The 23,377-nt window shown below is 43.1% G+C and overlaps 1 protein-coding gene across 7 annotated transcripts in view; it reads left to right on the top strand.

The window, feature by feature from the left end:
• Hs2st (Heparan sulfate 2-O-sulfotransferase) overlaps positions 1 to 23,377 on the top strand; it is a 48,348-nt gene that overhangs the window by 13,708 nt on the left and 11,263 nt on the right. For 4 of the 7 annotated variants that reach the window (XR_012966999.1, XM_076195142.1, XM_076195141.1 and 1 more), the window contains exons 4-10: positions 5,160 to 5,437; positions 6,566 to 6,651; positions 10,514 to 10,652; positions 14,079 to 14,176; positions 15,898 to 16,055; positions 20,360 to 20,439; positions 22,628 to 22,752. Coding sequence is in view for 4 of the 7 variants with exons in the window: in XM_076195142.1 (XP_076051257.1) it covers positions 5,160 to 5,437; positions 6,566 to 6,651; positions 10,514 to 10,652; positions 14,079 to 14,176; positions 15,898 to 16,055; positions 20,360 to 20,439; positions 22,628 to 22,752 (964 nt within the window). In the remaining 3 variants the exon portion in view is untranslated. The remainder of the gene's footprint in view (positions 1 to 5,159; positions 5,438 to 6,565; positions 6,652 to 10,513; positions 10,653 to 14,078; positions 14,177 to 15,897; positions 16,056 to 20,359; positions 20,440 to 22,627; positions 22,753 to 23,377) is intronic. The other 3 variants (XR_012967000.1, XR_012967001.1, XM_076195144.1) reach the window with 1 other exon arrangement.

Raw genomic sequence — 23,377 nt, 5'->3', positions numbered from 1 at the left:
ACTTACGATGGCATTAGGTTTCGATAGAGCCATCGTAAGACGATCTCATCGTAAGTCGATCCCCACTCTGTTCCGTGGTCACTGTACCTAGCCTACCTGTATATTAACCACCAGAGATACTGAATATAGCCTATTAAACATGTACAGTAGTTTATTTAATTATTTTTATCCTTTTTACCATATTCAAACACTATAATATGTATTTTCAGTACGAAACTTAAATCTCGCGGGCAGCAGCCAATGCCAGCCGTACGACGTGACGTAATAATACTCGCATCATAAAATATAGTCACCGCTTATATCGATCGTTCTCTCTTTCACCCGCGAATTTTGAAAACCACAGAGAATGAATCATTTGAGAGAATGTAAAAACACAGGGGCGACTACAATAAATATAATCAAGACGCCGATATCGCGAATCCACTTGCTCCTCATGACGCTTACGTGTGCGGCACCGTATGGAAGGGGTTAAATTATCATATCGTCGTCGTCATCGTAAAGTCGAACAATCGTAAGTCGCGGCCATCGTAAGTCGACGTTTACCTGTATATGTAATGTACCTTGAATACACCCGTATTATTACGTTAATAACTAGGTTAAAAATTCAATCTATAAAAATTTCTTATAGCAAAATATTTTATATGTTCCTTGAATCTACCAGTATTATTACGTTAATAACGAGGTTAAAGCTAAAATCTATACAAGTTTCTTATTTGTAAACATTAAAGAAATAGGTTTTATTCATAATTATAGAACTTATAGACTACTCAATTGAAATTTGCAAATAAAAAAATAGTAGTTTGTATTTTATATAAGTAGGGTAAACTGATATCATCTTAATGTGATGAATTGGTTGGTTAGATTAGCCTATGAGAAATATAGGTTAAGAGTCCTAGACTATCCTATGAATAGAGGCAGCCTATAGTCTAGGAAAAACAAATTCGACCCTACAATTTATGGTAAAAAGAAAAGTAAATGTGGATTATAAGGTTATCTTGTGATCATTTTTTTTTTTTTTTTTTTTTTTTTAATAAAAAAAAATGAAATAAAATAAATAGAAATAAAGCAATAAAAATAAATAAACACAAAATAAAAAATAAAAGAATAATTATTTTCATTAATTCATTAGTTTTATTTTTTATTTTCTTTATTTTTATCTATTTACTATTTTTTAAAGAACCCAATAAACAACATGTACCAAAAGAAATAGGTTTTCTCTGCATATATATATATATATATATATATACTGTATATATATACATATATATACTGTATATATATACTGTATATACACTCTCTTCATCAAAGTTTTAAAAATAATACAAACTGCTAATGATTCGCTAGGTTAGCCTATCTCATAATCAGCATTTATCATACAACAGGTAGGACCTTACAATTGGCCTAGGCTACATCACTGGGAAAAGTAGGAAACTTTGGCAAAGTAATCTAAATTGTTCTTGCATCTAATGCTTATTGTTTACCAATTCCTACAAAAAGAAACATAGCCAAATTATGCAAACTGTATATCTTGTAGGTAATATTTAAGGTCCGGTAGTCACTCAATAGGCTACTATCAATAGTAGGGTTTTACAGACTATTCCGTATACCAGTATATCAATATTTGTCTTTACCAAGGTCACATTACACAATGTACAAGATTTGGCCTAAATATTTTCTTTTTACTACTATTAAGAGATTAAAAGAGGAAGGGAAGTTGATTCAAGTAGTGAAGAAAAGGTAAGAGGCAAAGATGAAGAGATGATAATGGAAGAGGAAGCGATAAGGGGAAGATGGGCAGAATATTTTAGGGAACTGTTGAATGTAGAGGAGGATAGGGAGGGAATGGTGAAAGCATTGGGAGGCACAAAGAAAATGACAGTGATGGGTAAGGAAAATGAGGGAAAAATAAGAAAAGATGAGGTGGAAGTAGCGATTAAAATGATGAGAGCAGGTAAGGTACCTGGGTTAGATGGGTGTCATGCGGAGTGTCTGAAGAAGGGAGGTAAAGTAATAGTAGACTGGTTAGTGAGGTTGTTTAATGTGTGTCTAAGGGAGGGTAGAGTACCAGAGGACTGGAGGAGTGCATGTATAGTTCCGCTTTTCAAAGGAAAAGGGAACAAGTGTGAATGTAGTAGTTTCAGAGGGATCAGTTTGTTGAGTGTAGTTGGGAAGGCGTATGGGAGGGTTATAACTGAGAGAATTAGGAGAGGACCAGAGGAAGTGATTGGTGAGGAGCAGTGTGGGTTTAGGAGAGGTAGGGGCTGTGTGGATCAGATTTTTGTGATAAGACAGAATTGTGAGAAAGCTTTAGGAAAGGGTAAGGATGTCTTTTGGGCCTTTATGGATTTGTAAAAGGCTTATGATAGGGCAGACAGGTATTGGGAGAAAGCTGTTAAGAGCAGTCAAGAGTTTTTATGAGAGTAGTAGAGCCAGTGTTAGAATCAGAAATGGAGAGAGTGAATGATTTGAGGTAAAGGAGGGATTACGTCAAGGATGTGTCATGTCGCCATGGCTGTTCAATGTGTATATGGATGGGGTGGTACAGGAGGTAAATGCAAGAGAAATGGGCAGGGGACTGGAGTTGGTTGCGGAAAATGGAGAAAAGTGTGAGGTAAGTCAGTTGCTGTTTGCTGATGACACTGCACTTGTGGCAGGGTCAGAGGAGGCATTGGGAGAGTTAGTGACTGAGTTTGGGAGGGTGTGTGATAGGAGAAAGCTGAAGGTGAATGTGGGTAAAAGTAAAGTGATGAGGTGTACAAGAGGAGAGGATGGTGGAGAGTTGGAAGTAAGTCTTAAAGGGGAGAGGCTGGAGGAAGTGGATAGTTTTAGGTACTTGGGGTCATATGTGGCTGCAAAGGGAGGAGTAGAGGTAGAGGTAAGCTGTAGATTGAGAGAAGCAAACAAATGCCTTGGGGGATTTAAAAAAGTAATGAGAAATAGACATTTGGGAATTAATGCAAAGAGGAGATTGTATGAAGGGGTGATTGTGCTGACAGTGCTGTGTGGGGCAGAGACATGGAATTTGAGAGAGGCAGAGAGGAAGAGTTTAAATGTGTTTGAGATGAAATGTCTGAGAAGTATGGTGAGGGTTATAAGGCTGGATAGAGTGAGAAACGTGGAAGTGAGAAGGAGAGCTGGGATGGAAAAGGAGTTGGGTGAGAGGGCTGATGAAAGACTATTAGGATGGTTTGGACACATGGAAAGAATGGACGAAGGAAGACTGGTGAAAGGGGTATGGAAGGCAGAGATGGAGGGAGTGAATTTGAGAGGATGAGATGGATGGATTGGGTGACAGGGGCGTTGAGCAAGAGGGGAATATCTGTGGAGCAGGGAAGGGAGGTGGCAGAAGATAAGGATGAGTGGAGAAGGGCTGTGTATAGATGATACTGTGATGAAAAGAAAGGGAAGGGATGGGGGGTTTGGGGAGTGGGAAAGTAAGAATGATACTTTGACGCAGCCCGAAGGGACTCCTCCCCGTCCTCCGTTTTCTATGTGAGGGAACAGAGAGAGGGGGGTCGCCAATTAAGTGAAGTGGCCTTGCTGTGGATGTGCTGTGTCCTGCATTGCTTCTGACCCAGGGTGGTGGGCGGGATGCAGGGATGACCCGTCGTCCACGAGGAGCTAAGATGTGAGGGTGGAAGGGATGATGGGTGGGAGTGGGTTTATGGCTTTTGACTTGGCTACCTCCCTGATAAGGGGGAAAAAGCCTTTTGTATATAGATAGATAGAATTATGGTTATAGGTTAAAGCAAAAATATCTGGTACACTAAGGCCTAATTTGCAATTGTCTTTATAGCATAATCAGTTTTGAATTAGATTAAAATGGTTCGTGATTTTCTTTACTCTGATTTCTATTTTTCATTGCTTCACTTGTAGGCCTATTGTATTCACTAGTAACCATGATCAGTAGCCTGTTTCTTTTTCGTATATTTCAAACCACTAAATTTCTTTGATAAATGTATGATTTTCATATTTTGAAGTAGCTTTATCATAATCTAGCATATTTCTATTAAAGGAAAATGGGATAAAACTACCAAAAATGAAGGAAAAGAAAATTCACTGGGAGACACTGCTTTAGGCAGAATCTGCAGCTGTTTGTTTACATTAGTTAGTACTAGTACCACACAATGCATCACATGGTGGCAGCACGAATTGATGTTTATTTATGTTGAAGTAAAAGCATTGCAGTATAGTACAAAATATTATATATATATATATATATATATATATATATATATATATATATATATATACACACAGTATATATATATAGTTTCACTCTCCTTACAGGAAACAACTACAAATACATGACCACAAACACTTTTACCCAGACTGACAACGATAGCTTGTCAGTATTGTGTATTTTTCTTTTTTTTTTATTATTGATGGATTGTTTTTTGTTTCCATCCGGAGAGACCACTTAGTGTACATATATACTTCACACACTCACTATTGCCTCCAAAAATAAAAGCAAAACCATACAAAAACTGCTAAATTGTGCAACTGGTAAAACCAAACAGGGAAACCACGTTAAAAAAATAATTTTATTGGACTTAAGGAGTCTGAGTCGGATAAAAAAAAATTCGACTCCGACTCCTAGTACTCTTAGAAATCCGACTCCGACTCCTACTCCGCAGCTCTGCTAGAATGTTTAGACATAAGCATTTAGGTCACCGACAGACATAGGGATTTAGATCAAATTGCCCTTTTGAAGATTTATGTCTAGATTTAGGGGTTCGGATCTTTCGGAAATTCCGCCCCAGGAAGGACCAGAAAGTGGATGGGATAAGGAATGGGTTTCAGGTGGGCGTAGGTTGGGCAGCTTGACTCGACCATCCCTCTCGTAAGGGGAAAAGCCCTTTTGTTAGATGTACATACCTTGGCACCCCTGCTCCCAGCCACACTGATTGGGTCAAATGCATGGCAGTGAGGCACAGCTCCTCCCTAGCAGGACCCAACAGGTGGAGCTGGTTTAGATATCCACTCATCTACGTTACCAATTAAGAGAACGTAGCTCAGGGCCCCGAGAATACACGAATCTCTTGCTGAGCTTTACAAGAAGTTACGAATGATAAATCTTTTGGAATTGTACCAGAAGATGCACATACATATGCCAAATTTTTTTTTTTTTTTTTTTTTTTTTTTTTCTCTGTTGCCAGCGCGTCGCCTGTCACCGAACCTTGATGTGTCGGGAGGCGGTTGGGGAGGCGGACCAGGCGAAGGGGCTCAGTCACTGCTGGCCAGTGGCGGCGGCGGTGCCTTCAGCCTCGGGGCCGACTTCGATCCGAGCCGTGCCGTCATCATTTACAACCGCGTGCCCAAGACCGGCTCCACCACCTTCATTGGTCTGGCCTACGACCTCTGCGCCACCAATGGGTTCCACGTGCTGCACGTCAACACGACTAAGAATTCGCCCACGCTCTCCCTTACGGACCAGGTATGTGATTACGCTCACCCACACACACACACACACACATACACACACACACACACACACACACACACACACACACACACACACACACAAAAGAAGACGTATTAAATTGGGATAGAAGAAAGACAAGGGGACATGAAAAAAAACTCAAAAAGGATAATTATAGAAGAGATCTGAAAAAGAACAGCTTTCCACACAGAATGGTGGATGTCTGGAACAAATTAGATAAAACAACAGTGTGTGCAAACACCGTACATGAATTTAAGAACAAAATAGATGTTGCGAGATACAAAGACGGGTCACTATGAGCATAGCTCCCCTTCCCGTATAATAAAATTAGGTAAATACACACACACACATACATGGAAGCTCAAAAAGGACAATTATAGAAGAGATCTGAAGAAGAACAGCTTTCCCCCACAGAGTGGTGGATGTATGAAATGTACTAGCCACTTTCATATGGTGACGCCTATGTAGGCGGCATGAGGAGCAAGTGGGTCTGTGATGATGCCGACGTCGGCATCTTCATTATATTTATTGTAGTCGTACCTACGTAACTTTCATTCTCTCTAAACTGGCTTCATCATATTTTCTATGGTTATCAAAATTCACGGGTGAAAGAGAATGAACGATTGAGCACTGACTTTATTTTTTATAATGCGATTATTATGACGCAACATCACACGTCGGGCAGTTAATGCTGCCAGACGTGCGATGTGCCCCGGAGTGAAGAGGCTAGATGAAATGATAGTGTGTGCAAAAACTATACACGAATTTAAGGACAAATCAGACACGGCGAGGTACAGAGAAGGGACACCGCAAGCATAGCTCCCCTTCCCACAGGATACAACTAGGTAAATACACACACACTGTACCTAGATTCACTTTTTTTTTTTTCCAGAAAATTTTGGGGGAACACATATTTGACTTATAACATGGGAGTTTCTTGTAACCAAGTTTTTATACAGTAGATAACTGGGAAGTCAGTGATAAAATAAATACAACTACTTGTGTGCGTTTCTACATGTATGAATGTTTACATGCATGTTTATGTGCATCAAACCCAGGAGCTCTCTCTCTCTCATGCGATTATCCGCCCCAGTGACCCGATTTTCTTGGGTCTCATTGCAGGTGCGGTTTGTGTCAAACGTGACCAACTGGGACCAGAAGAAACCGGCCATTTATCACGGCCACATTGCCTTCCTTGACTTTTCCAGGTGAGTGGTGATTAGTATGCATGTATGGGCAGTTAGTACGTACGTATGGGCAATTAGTATGTACTGTACGTATGGGCAGTTAGTACATATGTATGGGGAGTTAGTATGTACCTACAGGCAGTTAGTATGTACCTACAGGCAGTTAGTACATACGTACAGGCAGTGAGTACGTACATACGGGCAGTTAATATGTACATACGGGCAGTTAGTACGTACTTATGGGCAGTTAGTACATATGTATGGGCAGTTAGTACGTACGTATGGGCAGTAAGTACGTACATACAGGCAGTTAGTACGTACGTACAGGCAGTTAGTATGTATGTATAGGCAGTTAGTACATACGTATGGGCAGTTAGTACATATGTATGGGGAGTTGGTATGCATGTATAGGCAGTTAGTACATATGTATGGGCAGTTAATACGCATGTAAGGACAGTTAGTACGTATGTACGGGCAGTTAGTATGTACGTACAGGCAGTTAGTATGTATGAACACCACAAGGCTCTTGTTCCCTGATAACGGGGTGTGCGTGCCCGTTCAGAAAACCCGTTTGTTGGCCCGTCCATCATAGCTCCTTTCGGCAATCTGTAAACTATTTTCCCAAAACAGAAACGGAAAAGGAAGTAATGACGATGGTAGCAGTTTTCTCTTGCAACCCAGGGCAGTGGGCAAGATGCAGGGATGACCTGTCATACAGGAGGAGCCAAGATAAAAGGGAGGGAAGAGGGGGAATGGGGAATGGAGTGTAGTAAACCTTCGATATACCGTATATAACAGACAAAACACTGAGTGGACAAAGCCTCACTATAACGGATTTCCATCCGTTATAGCGAGGGATCGTCGGTTATAACAGATCTTCGGATATAACGACAGACCCCAGTCTCCATATCGTCTGTTATATCGAGGGTTTACTGTATATAGGGATGGAATGGGTGGGAGTGGAGTTTATGCCTCTTTTTTTTTTTTTTTTTTTTTTTTTTTTTTTTTTTTGTTTTTTTGTTTTTTTTTTTTTTTTTTTTTTTTTTTTTACTTATGTATTTATTTTATTATTATTATTATTCTTTTTTCACTACCTCCCTTGTAAAAGGGAAAGACTAGTAAAAGAGGTATGGAAGACAGATGTGGAGGGAGTGAACATGAAGGGACATCCTAGGATGAGGTGGATGGATGGGGTGAAGGGGGCTTTGGGGAAGAGGGGAATGTCTGTTGAGGAGGGACGGGATAGGACAGAAGACAGGGGTGAATGGAGAATGGTTGTATATGGATGATGTTGTGATGCATGAGGTGAAATGGGCGTGGGGATGGGGGGTGAGGTAGTATGTGTGAGCAAAATTTGACGCAGCCCGAAGGGATTTCTCCCCATCTTCTCCTTTTATGCATGGGGGGATGGAGAGGGGGGTCGCCGATTTAATGAAGCGGCCTTGCTGTGGATGTGGTGTCGACACTGCTTCTGACCCAGGGCAGTGGACAAGGTGCAGGGATGACCCGTCATCCAGGAGGTGCTCAGATAAGAGGAAGGGCGGAGGGGTGTGGAGTGTATTCAGGGATGGAATGGGTGGGAATGATTTTATGCCTTTCCCTTTTTGGCCACCTCCCTTGTAAGGGAGAAAAAGCCTTGGTATATGTATGTATGACAATGCAGGTTCTAATAAAAATGCCAATTTTGACTGAATGTTCTCCAGAGTGTGGCCACATGTTACTTCGAATCCTCTCAAGTGCTTAGGAGGGCATCACCCGCATCTGCATGTTTGGCTGTGCACATGTAGCTAATGCCGAAACTATCAGTTGTTTGAACCCCTTCAATATGGGCCAAAATCTCGCAGGCAGCATTAGCTGCCAGACGTGCGATGTTGTGTCATAATACTCATACATACATACATATACCAAGGCTTTTTCCCCCTTACAAGGGAGGTAGCCAAAAAGGAAAAGGCATAAAATCATTCCCACCCATTCCATCCCTGAATACACTCCATACCCCTCCACCCTCCCTCTTACCTTAGCACCTCTTGGATGATGGGTCATCCCTGCATCTTGTCCACTGCCCTGGGTCAGAAGCATTGTCGCAAGACACAGCACATCCACAGCAAGGCCGCTTCATAAATCGGCGACCCCTCCTCTCCGTCCCCCCATGCACAAAGGAGAAGACGGGGAGAAATCCATTCGGGCTGTGTCAAAATCTGCTCACACATACTACCTCACCCCCCATCCCCTCACCCATTCCACCTGATGCATCACAACATCATATACAACCATTCTCCATCCACCCCTGTCTTCTGTCCTCTCCTGTCCTTCCTCAACAGACATTCCCCTCTTCCCCAAAGCCCCCTTCACCCCATCCATCCACCACATCTTAGGACATCCCTTCATGTTCACTCCCTCCACATCTGCCTTCCATACCTCTTTTACTAGTCTTTCTTCACTCATTCTTTCCATGTGTTCAACCATCCTAATACTCTTTGATCAACCCTATCTCCCAATCCCCTTTCCACCCCTGTTTTCCTCACCTCCTCATTTCTCACCCTATCTAGCCTAGTAACCCCCATCATACTTCTCTGACACCTCATCTCAAACACATTCAAACTCCTTCTCTCTTCCTCTTTTATGTTCCATGTTTCTGCCCCATACAGTGCTGTTGGCACAATCACTCCTTCATATAATCCACCAAGGCATTTACTTTCTTCTCTCAATCTACATTCTACCTCCACTTTCACTCCACCTTTTCCTGCCACATTAGCACCCAAGTATCTAAAACTATCCACTTCCTCCAGTCGCTCTCCCTTAATGCTCACTTCCAGACTACTGCCACTTTCACCCCTTGTACATCTCATCACCTTACTTTTACCCACATTTATCTTCAGCTTTCTTCTGTCACACTCTCTCTCAAACTCTGTCACCAACTTCCTCAATCCCTCCTCCGATCCTGCCACAAATGCAGTGTCGTCCGCAGACAATAGCTGGCTCACCTCCCACTTTTCTCCATTTTCTTTAACCATCTCCAATCCCTGACCCACTACCCTTGCATTTACCTCTCGCACTACCCCATCCATGTATAAGTTGAACAGCCAGGGTGACATAACGCATCCCTGACGAAGTCCCACCTTTACCTCGAACCACTCGCTCTCTCCATTTCTAATCCTGACACAAGCTCTACTACTCTAATAAAAACTCTTGACAGCTCCTAGAAGCTTTCCTCCTATCCTGTATATCCGCAAAACCTCCCGCAGTGCCTTTCTGTCTACCCTGTCCTAAATCCACACTGTTCCTCACCAATTACTCCCTCTGTTCCTCTCCTAATCCTCTCAATCAAGATCCTCCCATAAGCCTTCCCAACTACACTTAACAAGCTAATCCCCCTGAAACTACTACATTCACGTTTGTCCCCTTTTCCCTTGTAAAGTGGAACTATACAGGCACTCCTCCAGTTCTCCGGCACTCTACCCTCTCTCCAGCAAACATTAGATAACCTCACCAGCCAGTCCACCATCACTGTACCTCCTTTTTTTTAGACATTCTGCATGGCATTATAAAAAATAAAGTTACCGCTGTATTGCTCATTCTCTTTCACCCATGAATTTTGATAACCAGAGAAAATATGATGAAGCCAGTTTACAGAGTATGGGGGTCACGCAGGTACAACTACAATATATATAATCAAGACGCCGACATCGGCATCCTTGCGTACCCACTTGCTCCTCATGACGCCTACATAGGCGTCATCGTATTGAAGGGGTTAAGAACTTTTTAAACAACTTTATGGATGGGGATGACAGTTGGTAATAGACATCGAACTGCCTAGTGTAGAACTTATGGTCTCTTGGAGTCTCCTTCATTCTTATGTTCTCCGTGCTTCCTCCCACGACAGGTTCGGTGTATTACGGCAACCCCTGTATATCAACATCCTGCGGGAACCCCTGGAGCGTCTGGTGTCGTACTACTATTTCATCCGTTACGGGGATGACCTACGGCCGCATCTGGTGCGCAAGCGCATGGGAAACAAGATGGTAGGTTATTATACGTTCAACCGTGTTGTACGTACATCCGTATACCAAAGGCTTTTTCCCCCATACAAGGGAGGCAGCCAAAGTCACAAGGCATAAAATCCACTCCCACCCATTCCATCCCCAACATACTCCTCTCCCCTCCACCCTCTTCCCTCCCTCTTATCTTGGCACCTCCTGGATGATGGGTCATCCCTTCATCTCGCCTATCACCATGGATTGGAAGCAATGCAGTAAGATATACCACATCCGCAGCAAAGCCACTTCATTTAATCGGCAACCCCCCCGTCACCGTCCCCTGATGCAGAAACATTAAAGATGGGGGAAAGTTTCCATTAGGCTGCATCAAAATATCACTCGCACATAAACACTCCTTAAATCCCCCTCCCTTCCCCCACCCATTCCCTTTCATGCATCACAGCATCATCCATACTCAAGCCTTCTTTGCTCACCCCTGAAATAATTTAAACGTCGCTGCATTGCGAGCCAGCACTCCAACTATCGTGTGTAAGTTCACAACATTACCCATAGATTGGGCATATACGAGCCCTGAGCTCTCATCCAGGAGGGCAATAGCCGTCGATCACTAGTCTAAATTGTGGACCAAGACTGTGGTGAATCACTTCCAGACTTGAAAGTAGCAGTTTACATGAAAGTAGCAGTTGCCGACAAGACTGACGAGTTAACCACCAAATGTGAGGACGGAGCCTTTATGTGTATGTCGTACAAATAAAGGCTTCGTCCTCACATTTGGTGTTTAGCTCAATAATTTTGTGGGCAACTGCTACTTTCATGAAAATTGTTGCAACACCGAGGACAGAATGGAACCTATATACAGGTACTTGAAAAGGCTATAACAAGCCAAATGTCATACAAATAAAGGCTCCTCCGTCCTCACATTTGGTGTTTAACTCATAAGAGAGTTTACAGGTTTCGAAGATGTGCAGCAGCAGCAGAAAGACAAATCTTGCAGGGCTGCCAACTGTGGGACCTCAATCTTGCAGGGCTACCAATGGCGGGACCTGCATCTTGCAGGGCTACCAACTGCGGAACCTCCATCTTGCAGGGCTACCAACTGCGGGACCTGCATCTTGCAGGGCTACCAACTGCAGGACCTGCATCTTGCAGGGCTACCAACTGCGGGACCTGCATCATGCAGGGCTACCAACTGCAGGACCTGCACCTTGCGGGGCTACCAACTGCGGAACCTCCATCTTGCAGGGCTACCAACTGCGGGACCTGCATCATGCAGGGCTACCAACTGTGGGACCTGCATCATGCAGGGCTACCAACTGCGGGACCTCCATTTTGCAGGGCTACCAACTGTGGGACCTCCATTTTGCAGGGCTACCAACTGCAGGACCTCCATTTTGCAGGGCTACCAACTGCGGGACCTCCATTTTGCAGGGCTACCAACTGCGGGACCTCCATTTTGCAGGGCTACCAACTGCGGGACCTCCATTTTGTAGGGCTACCAACTGCGGGACCTCCATTTTGTAGGGCTACCAACTGCAGGGCCTCCATCTTACAAGGCTACCAACTGCAGGGACCTGCCATTGATCTCTTCATCCAGTTTTCATATATTGATTTATTTTTTGGAGGAGTGGAGGGGAGTGGAGTGTGATAGGGATGGAAGATTGGGTGGGAATGGTTTTAATGCCTTTTTCTTTTTGGCTACCTCCCTTGTAAGGGGGAAAAAGCCTTTGGTATATGTATGTAATTTATTTTTTGGCTACCCTCCTTGTAAAGGAGAAGGAGCCCTTGGTATATAGATAAAGAACCAAAATAAGAGGGAGGGTGGATGGGAGTGGAGAGAATGAGGATGGAATGGGTGGGAGTGGATTTTATGCCTTTGTTTTTTTGGCAACCCCCCTTGTAAGGGGGAAAAAAGCCTTTGGTATATGTGTGTTTGTTTGTATTGTTATTTCATGTACAAATGACCCAGAGTTTCCTGTAATCATTATATAAGTTTGTGCCCCGTCAGACTTATGCAGCACCCCACATCTGCTGATCACCTACAGCAGTGGTTCTCAAACTTTTTCATGAGCGACCCGATTTGGAACACTTCAATCCTTCGTGACCCAGAATATAGTAAGGAGAAACAAAATAGACAGTGATATATACCCTTTACTTTGGAAAAAAATGTGTACAGCTTTTCTTTAACAAAACTAAAATAACAAAGGATGAACACATTTTAGATAAGTAATGTGCGGCTCAAAGAAAAAAGTAATTAATCAAGTATTTGAAATACTCTGAAAACGTGAGGATTTTCCTTTGTCCCTGCGACCCATCAAAATTAATCTACGGAATCATGAAAGGCACAGAAGTCCTTGATAGAGAGGACTTACTCAATTGGGACAAGAGAAATACAAAGGGACATGAAAAAAAAACTCAAAAAAGGAGAGTTATAGAAGAGAACTGATAAAGAACAGCTTTCCCCCCCACACAGTAGTGGATGTATGGAACAAACTGGATGAAGCAATAGCATGTGCAAAAACCATACACGAATTTAACCCCTTCGATACGATGACGCCTACGTAGGCGTCATGAGGAGCAAGTGGGTACGTGAGGATGCCAATGTCAGCGTCTTGATTATATTTATTGTGGTTGTACCTGCGTGACCCCCATACTCTATAAACTGGCTTCATCATATTTTCTATGGTTATCAAATTTCACGGGTGAAAGAGATCAAGCAATATACAGCAATGACTTTATTTTTTATAATGCGAGTATTATGACGCAACATTGCACATCTGGCAGCTAATGCTGCCTGCGAGATTTTGGCCCGAAGTGAAGGGGTTAAGAGCAAACTAGACACTGCGAGATACAAAGACGGGACACCATGAGCGTAGCTCCCCTTCCCGTAAGATACATACATACATACATATACCAAAGGCTTTTTCCCCCTTACAAGAGAGGTAGCCAAAAGGCAAAAGGCATAGAAACAACTCCCATCCATTCCATCCCCTACATACTCCACTCCCCTCCACCCTCCTCCCTCCCTCCCTCCTCCCTCCTCCCTCCTCCCTCCCTCCTCCCTCCCTCCCTCCTCCCTCCCTCCTCCCTCCTCCCTCCCTCCCTCCTCCCTCCCTCCCTCTCATCATGGCACCTCCTGGATGACGGGTCATCCCTGCACCTTGTCCACTGCCCTGCGTCAGAGGCAGTGTCGCAAGACACAGCACATCCACAGCAAGGCTGCTTCATTAAATCGGCGACCCCCCCTCTCCGTCCCCCCATGCATAAAAGGAGAAGACGGGGAGAAATCCCTTTGGGCTGCATCAAATTTTTGTCACACTCACTACCTCACCCCCTCATCCCCCCACCCATTCCACCTCATGCATCACCTGTAAGATACAATTGTGGAAATACAGACAAGACAAAGAAAACAATCCCCATCCTCCTCAATCTTTCACTTTGTTCTTTTTACAGACGTTTGACGAGTGCGTGGCGAGGCAGCACGTTGATTGCTCGGCCCAGCACCTGTGGCTGCAGGTTCCCTTCTTCTGCGGGCATCATGCCGACTGCTGGTACGTAGGATGCGCTCAGACGTGACAGGATGCCAACTCCGCACTTGGGGCTCGTTTGACCACTTCAATACGAGTCAGATTCTCACATGTAGCATCGGCTGCCATATGTACAATGCAGTGACTTTATATCTCATAATGTTAGTAGTGTGATGCAAAGTACATATGGCAGCCAGTGCTGCACACAAGAATTTAACTCGTACTGAAGTGGTTAATGTGTATGAAAGGGGTGTGTGTTTTGAATCTGCATTTCCACTTATAAGGGGGAAAGTGTTGTTAGGATATTACATTCCTTCTTACATGACTTCCAGAAGGAACATGTACACTATATATATATCTACATTTATGTTTATGCATAAACTCTCACACACACAATTGACTTGACACCTGATAAACATGTCAAAAAATTAGTTGGAGAGACTTTTAACTTGTTAAGATCAATGAAAGTGGCCTTTGACTACATGGATGAAGAAATGGTAAATAAAATAGTGGTTACACTAATAAGACCTAAACTAGAGTATGCTGCAACACTATGGGCACCTAGCACAAAAAAGAACACAAGAAAAATAGAAAGAATCCAAAGAGCAGTGACAAAAATGGCTTCTATGCTCTCAAATTTGCCATATGAACAAAGATTGAATAAATTACATCTATCAACACTGGGACAGAGAAGAGAAAGAGGTGATTTGTTGACCATTTACAGAATTATGAAAGGGATGGAAACTCTTGATAGAGATGACTTACTAAAGTGAGACAGAAGAGAAACAAGAGGACATGAGAAGAAGCTAAAGAAGGACGGTTACAGAAGAGATTTGAAAAAGAATAGCTTCCCACATAGAGTGATTGTCTGGAACAAACTAAACGAAGGAACAGTGAGTGCCAAAACTATACAAGATTTTAAGAACAAACTGGATGTGGAGAGATACGAAAATGGGTCACTACGAGCATAGCTCTCGTCCAGTAAAATACAACTAGGTAAATAAACACACACACACAATGCATTAGTTCAAATCTAAATATACATACATATACCAAGGTGCTCTTCCCCCCCCCCCTACCCCTACAAGGGAGGTAGCCAGAAAAAAGGCATCAAATCCACTTTCACCTTTTCCATCCCCAAAATACTCCACTCCCAATCACCCCACCCCTGTCCCTCCTTATCTTCACCCCTCGTGGATGAAATGGACAGGAGTGGAATTAGGCCTTTTGACTTTGGCTACCTTCCTTGTAAGGGGGAAAAAAGGCATTGGTATATGTATGTAGATAAAGAGCCAAGAAGGAGGGAAGGGGTTGTAGTATGTTGGGGATGGAGTGGGTGGGAGGTTTTTTTTTTTTTTTTTTTTTTTTTGTGTTGTTTTTTTTTTTTTTTTTTTTGTTTCCTTTTTAAGGGGGGGGGGAAGCCCTTGATATATAGATAAAGAGCCAAAATAAGAGTGAGGGAAGGGGAGTGGTAAGTATGTGGGGATGGAATTATTGGATTTTTATATATATATATACATACAGTATTACCTCTCATTAACGGACTAGAAGGGGGGTAACAGTGTCCATTAATGTGAATAATCCGTTGATTTGGAGTGGTTTTTGGGTGGCATAGTGATTGCACGCACTAAACAACAGCACCAAAAAACACAGCAAACACAGCTAATTAACGTCCGTTAATGAGAGGTAGTACTGTATAGATAAATTGGTAGCCCGTGTGTACAATTCTTTTCCCCATCCTACAGGGAAGCTGGCAACCCGTGGGCACTGGAGGAGGCGAAGCGCAACCTGGCGCATCACTACTTCCTCGTAGGCGTTACCGACCAGATGGAGGATTTTGTCGCCCTGATGGAGTTCGCATTCCCTTCCCTCTTCCGCGGAGCTTCGAGACTTTACCGCACAGGTGGGTGGGCAGCTTGAAGTTTGGCAAAGAGCGGTGTTTTTACGTTCACGTTTGGTAAAGAATTGAGCATAGATAGCTCGGCTTGCGAGCAGAGATTGAAAGGAAAGCGGGTTTATAGGGTAAGGACTACGACCATACTGGGTGTCTCTCATTCATTACGAACAAGTAGATCGTGCAGAGACGGAGAAGAGATTTCTCCCCGTCTTCTCCATTTCTGCATAAAGGGATGGAGAGGGGGCGGGGGTTGCAGATCTAATGAAGCGGCCTTGCTGTGGATGTGCTGTGCCTTGCGACACTGCTTGTGACCCAGGGCAGTTGACAAGATGTAGGGATGACCCGTTGTCCAGGAGGTGTCAAGATAAGAGGGAGGGAGGGGAGTGGAGTATGTGGGGGATGGAATGGGTGGGAAGGGTCTCTGTGCCTTTGGTTTTTGGCTACCCCCCGTGTAAGGGGAAAAAAAGCCCTTGGTTTATGTGTGTATTGTTATTATGCCTTTGACTTGGCTACTTCCTTTATTAACCACTTCAATACGGGACTTAAATCTCGCGGGCAGCAACCAATGCCAGACGTATGACGTAACGAAATAATATTCGCATCATAAAATATAGTCGCCGCTTATATCGATCGTTCTCTCTTTCACCCGCGAATTTTGAAAACCACAGAGAATGGGATTCAGGTCGCATTTGGGAGAATGTAAAAACACAGGGGCGACTACAATAAATATAATCAAGACGCCGATATGGCAGCGTCGCGAATCCACTTGCTCCTCATGACGCCTACGTGTGCGGCACCGTATGGAAGGGGTTAACCACTTCAGTACAACCCAAATTCTCGTGTGCAGCATTGGCTGCCATATGTATGATGTATCACTCTACTCGCATTATAAAACATAAATCACTGCTGTATTACTCATTTTCTTTTACTCCGAGTAAAAATAAACAGAGAATGTGATCAAAGCAGTTCAAAGAATCCAGGGGTAACTCATGTATGACTGTAGAGATATACAGGATGTCCCCAAAAAATGTACTCGCTCTTTGACTTCCCAGTACTCATGCATTTTGTGTTCAAGTAGGTGTTCATCGACATAGATAATATCCGAAGGGTTTAAATTAAATTCAGGAAAATAAAATATTGTAGAAATTATTATTTAATGTCATTTAGAATTGTGGGTGAAATTGGCAGCAGACTGGTAGTGAGCATTAACCCCTTCCATACGGTGCCGCACACGTAGGCGTCATGGACTTAGATCTCGGTGGCAGCAGCCAATGCCAGCCGTACGACGTGTCGTAATAATACTCGCATCATAAAATATAGTCACCGCTTATATCGATCGTTCTCTCTTCACCCGTGAATTTTGATAACCATAGAAAATGCGATTACAAAAGAATTAGAAAGAATGTCATTATGGAGGGGCGACTACAATAAATATAATCAAGACGCCGATATGGCAGCCTCGCGAATACACTCGCTCCCCATGACGCCTACGTGTGCGGCACCGTATGGAAGGGGTTAAGGGAGAGCGACTGGAGGAAGTGGATAGTTTTAGATACTTGGGTGCAAATGTGGCAGGAAAAGGTGGAGTGAAGGTGGAGGTAGAATGTAGATTGAGAGAAGCAAGTAAATGCCTTGGTGGATTAAAAAGTGCAATGAGGAATAGACATTTGGGAATGGATGCTACAAGGAGACTGTATGAAGGAGTGATTGTGCCAACAGCACTGTATGGGGCAGAAACATAGAACATAAGAGAGGAAGAGAGAAGGAGTTTGAATGTGTTTGAGATGAGGTGTCTGAGAAGTATGATGGGGGTTACTAGGCTAGATAGAGTGAGAAATGAGGAAGTGAGGAGGAGAACAGGGGTGGAAAGGGAGTTGGGAGATAGGGTTGATGAAAGAATATTGGGATGGTTTGGACACATGGAAAGAATGAGTGAAGAAAGACTAGTAAAAGAGGTATGGAAGGCAGATGTGGAGGGAGTGAACATGAAGGGACGTCCTAGGATGAGGTGGATGGATGGGATGAAGGGGGCTTTGGGGAAGAGGGGAATGTTTGTTGAGGAAGGACGGAAGAGGACAGAAGATAGGGGTGAATGGAGAATGGTTGTATATGGATGATGTTGTGATGCATGAAGTGGAATGGGTGAGGGGATGGGGGGGTGAGGTAGTATGTGTGAGCAAAATTTGACGCAGCCCGAAGGGATTTCTCCCCATCTTCTCCTTTTATGCATGGGGGGATGGAGAGGGGGGATCGCCGATTTAATGAAGTGGCCTTGCTGTGGATGTGCTGAGTCTTGTGACACTGCTTCTGACCCAGGGCAGTGGACAGGGTGCAGGGATGACCCGTCATCCAGGAGGTGCTAAGATAAGAGGGAGGGTGGAGGGGTGTGGAGTGTATTCAGGGATGAAATGGGTGGGAATGATTTTATGCCTTTTTCTTTTTGGCTACCTCCTTTGTAATGGGGAAAAAGCCTTGGTATATGTATGTATGTATATATTTAGAATTGTTTAACATACAAACATACATATACCAAGGCCTTTTCCCCCTTACAAGGGAGGTAGCCAAAAAGGAAAAGGCATAAAATCAATCCCACCCATTCCATCCCTGAATACACTCCACTTAACACAAACTGCATAAGTACTGGGAAGTCAAAGAGTGAGTACATTTTTTTGGGACATCCTGTATAATCAAGATTCCGATGCTGGCATCCTCGCATACCCACTCATGCCACACGACGTTTTACGTCATACCGAAGTGGTTAAGAGGAAAAATCCCACAATGTATAGATTGATAGATTATTATTTCCTGTTTTATACATGCATACATATGTTGAATGTTTATCTACATTATCATTTGCCTAATTAGTTCCATTTATTCCCTTTCACACAGAAAACAACAGATACTCAAAATACATACATACATATACCAAGGCTTTTTCCCCCTTACAAGGGAGGTAGCCAAAAAGGGAAAGGCATAAAATCATTCCCACCCATTCCATCCCTGAATACACTCCACACCCCTCCACCCTCCCTCTCATCTCAGCACCTCCTGGATGACGGGTCATCCCTGCACCTTGTCCACTGCCCTGGGTCAGGAGCAGTGTCGCAAGACACAGCACATCCAGAGCAAGGCCGCTTCATTAAATCGGCGACCCCCCCTCTCCGTCCCCCCATGCGTATAGGAGAAGATGGGGAGAAATCCCTTTAGGCTGCGTCAAATTTTGCTCACACATACTACCTCACCCCCCATCCCCCCACCCATTCCACCTCATGCATCACAACATCATCCATATACAACCTCTCAAAATAATATAATAATATAGATATATGTACAAAGATATCCTATTACACATTCATTCCACTTTCACATTACAAGAATTGAAATGATAATTAAATATTCAGGAATGGCGTTCATACGACTCTCACGGAAACTTCGAGAATAGTTACACATACATACGAACATACCTACTTCCAATTACGCATTACTTTCCTAATTCCTAAGGTTGAATATTTTGCCATAAATTATGATATGAGAATACAATACATATGTATGTATATGCATGTATTAGGAAGGTATAATGTAGTAGCACATTTGTAAAATGAGACTCATTGACCCACTGTCGGAGAATGAGATTAGGGGGACAGAAAATCTGTATATTTCGACCACTATCTGTGGTCCTCTTCAGCAGAATGATGCGTAGTGTGGAGTGTGAGAATATGTATAGTTAAGAGGGGTACATTTGGGGGCAGGAAAAGGCTTATATGTCCTTGATGAGGTCAAGGACATGTACATAACCCGAGTCTCCCCAACCCCGGCCTTAGCTATATACAGGGTGCAGCATAAATATTGCCCTTTGTTTAAGTGAAACAAAATTAAAACTTTTTTAACTATCCTTTATTTTTTGAACATGAATGTATTCCACAGGTTAATAGATTAATATAAAACATTAACAAAATTAATAGAATGCTGATTGGGTTCAATAATGGCCAATAAAGAAAATATACATTATAAGATTAAAAAATAAGGCCATTACTTATGCCGCACCCTGTATATTCTCACACTCCACACTATGTATCATTCCTCTGAAGAGGACCACAGATAGTGGTCGAAATATACAGATTTCCTGTCCATCTTATCTCGTTCTCCGACAGTGGGCCAACAAATCTCATATGTATGTATGTATGTTTTATACATACATATGAAGTGTTTCTTATTATTAAATATCTTGTATCATTTGTAATTAAATTTTCCTCGGTTATCAACAAGGATGTGTTCTCTTGCCTGACAGCCATTTTCGTATCTTTTTGCAGGTAAAAAATCGCACCTGCGGAAGACGGCCCAAAAGTTCCTTCCCTCGGAGGAGACAATCGCCAAAATCCAGAGCACGAAAGTAAGAGCCATTGGTATACATACATGTCGCTATTTCAAATTTTTCGTTCTCATGTCTGTCTTTATGTTACGAACAATATGGCAGTATACAAGAATGACTTTTCTTCCGTGAGGTGCTGAGACGAGAGGTTCAATGAATGAGGCAAATGTACATGTTGCTATTTCGACTTTTTCGTTCTTCCTAAATGTCCGTCCTTATGTTATGAACAACGCGGCAGTATACAAGAATGACCTTTCTTCCGTGAGGGGGAAGAGGGCTCTTTCATATGTGTGTGTATCAAGCAGAACTGGGTGTGTTACTGCTGGGCAGGTAGGGCGTTACCGTCAACGCGTTACCGAAACATCTGGGGTGCATTACTGTCAGTGTGTTACAGATTTTAATTTCCTTGAAGTGGTCTGCGTTACTGGGTATGTGTGTGTTTGTGTGTGTATATATATATACATACATATACCAAGGCTTTTTCCCCCCTTACAAGGGAGGTAGCCAAAAAGGAAAAGGCATAAAATCATTCCCACCCATTCCATCCCCGAATACACTCCACACCCCTCCACCCTCCCTCTCATCTCAGCACCTCCTGCATGACGGGTCATCCCTGCACCCTGTCCACTGCCCTGGGTCAGAAGCAGTGTCGCAAGACACAGCACATCCACAGCAAGGCTGCTTCATGAAATAGGCGACCCCCCCCCTCTCCGTCCCCCCATGCATAAAGGAGAAGATGGGGAGAAATCCCATCGGGCTGTGTCAAATTTTGCTCACACATACTACCTCACCCCACATCCCCCCGCCCATTCCACCTCATGCATCACAACATCATCCATATACAACCATTCTCCATTCACCCCTGTCTTCTATCCTCTCCTGTCCTTCCTCAACAGACATTCCCCTCTTCCCCAAAGCCCCTTTCACCCCATCCATCCACCTCATCCTAGGACGTCCCTTCATGTTCACTCCCTCCACATTGCCTTCCATACCTCTTTTACTAGGCTTTCTTCACTCATTCTTTCCATATGTGTATATATATATATATATATACACATAAATATATATATATATATACACATATAAATATATATATATATATATATATACACATATATATATATATACATATATAGATACACATATATATATATATACATATATATACATGTACACAACTAGGTAAATACACCTACGCAGTAATGAAGACTGCTCTAAGGAAATTAAAATTGGTAACACATACAGTAATGCACCCCAGATTTTTTGATAATGCATTGACCATAATACATTACCTGTCTGTCAGTAATGCACCCAGCTCTGGTATTGGGGACATGCCATCTAGATGGGCAAGATAGTCAGTGCTTACCCCAAGAGATTGAAGGATGTTGTGTACAAATAGACTAACATTAGTAAGTAAACTCTCTTAACATTTCTGCCCTTTTACTGTAGTGACAAAACTTTTGACGACATTTTACTGCATAAAAACGCAAACTCCCCACCCTGACGAATAACTGATGACATGTGCCTTGTATGTATGCATGCATTCATTGTTAAGGCCGAAATTGGAGTACGCAGTGACACTACAACCACCCAGTACCAACAAGAATATAAGGAAAATTTAAAAAATCCAGAGAGCAACTATGAAGATGGCCCCCAACACTATCAAAACTGTCATATAAAAAGAGATTGTCAAAATTAGAATTGCTGACTCGGGAACAAAGGAGAGAAAGAGGCGACTTGTTGAACATCTACAGAATCATTAGAGGTATGGAAGTCCTTGATAGAGACGACTTACTAAGATGGGATAAGAGAAGCACAAGAGGACATGGAAAGGAACCTGAAAAAGAACAGCTTTCCCCACAGAGTGTTGGATGTATGGAACAAATTGGACAAAATGATAGTGTGTGCAAAAACCATACATGAATTTAAGAACAATTTAGACACAGCAAGACATAGACGGGACCCCGCGAGTGTAACTCCCCTGCCTGTACAATACAACTAGGTAAATTTATCGGGAAAATGACATGGTGCAATATTTGCAAGGTATAGGTAGGAAGAAGGGTTGTGAATGGAGAATGGTTGTGTATGGATGATGCTGTGATGCATGAGGGGGAGTGGGCGGGGGATAAGGGGTGAGGGGTTATGTATGAGAAATAATTTGACACAGCCTGAAGGGATTTCTCCCCATTTTCTCCTTTTCTGCATGAAGGGACGGAGAGGGGGGGTTGCTGATTTAATGAAGCAGCCTTGCTGTGGATGTGCTGTGTCTTGCGACACTGCTTCTGACCACCCAGGGCAGTGGGGGAGATGCAGGGATGACCCATCATCCAGGAGGTGCCAAGATAAGAGGGAGGGGAGTGGAGTATGTAGGGGATGGAATAGGTGGGAGTGGTTTCTATGCCTTTGTTTTTTGGCTACCTCCCTTGTAAGGGGGAAAAAGCCTTTGGTATATGTATTATATAGGTGGGAAGGAGTGAAAGGAACGTACGGGAGGATGTTCCTCTCCCATGTCCGGCCACCTCGTTTGTCAAGTATTGGATGAGGGAGTAAGCATTTTCTTACCAAGGCGGAGAAACTCCACTGGCTCCCATTCCTCAACTTACTCAAGCGAGGTTCATCATAATCAATGTTCCCTCTAAGCTGTGTGCGCACACATACGTTTTACAACTAGCACACCTAAAAAAATCTGCTTACACAAGGTTTTCATATGATATTAAAATCCACTCAATAAAGAAAATCCACCCAAACATCAACTTATAAATTTCCCAAAAATATGGTAACTTGCCAACTAATAATTGGAGGTAATATGGTATACAAACTTACAGATTGTGCGTATTTGCTTAAATGATCAGATGGTAACTCGCACAGGTGCGCACATACTTTTCGGAGAAGGTGAAGTTTGCACACAAGCAAATTTCTGCGTACACACGCGGCAGAAAATTAGAGGGAACATTGATCG

The sequence above is a fragment of the Oratosquilla oratoria genome, chromosome 12 (assembly GCF_046742065.1).
Source record: "Oratosquilla oratoria isolate Oo_2021 chromosome 12, ASM4674206v1, whole genome shotgun sequence".
Taxonomy (NCBI): Eukaryota; Metazoa; Arthropoda; class Malacostraca; order Stomatopoda; family Squillidae; genus Oratosquilla; species Oratosquilla oratoria.
Note: the sequence above shows the minus strand (reverse complement) of the source record. Positions and strands in the feature narration are given on the sequence as shown.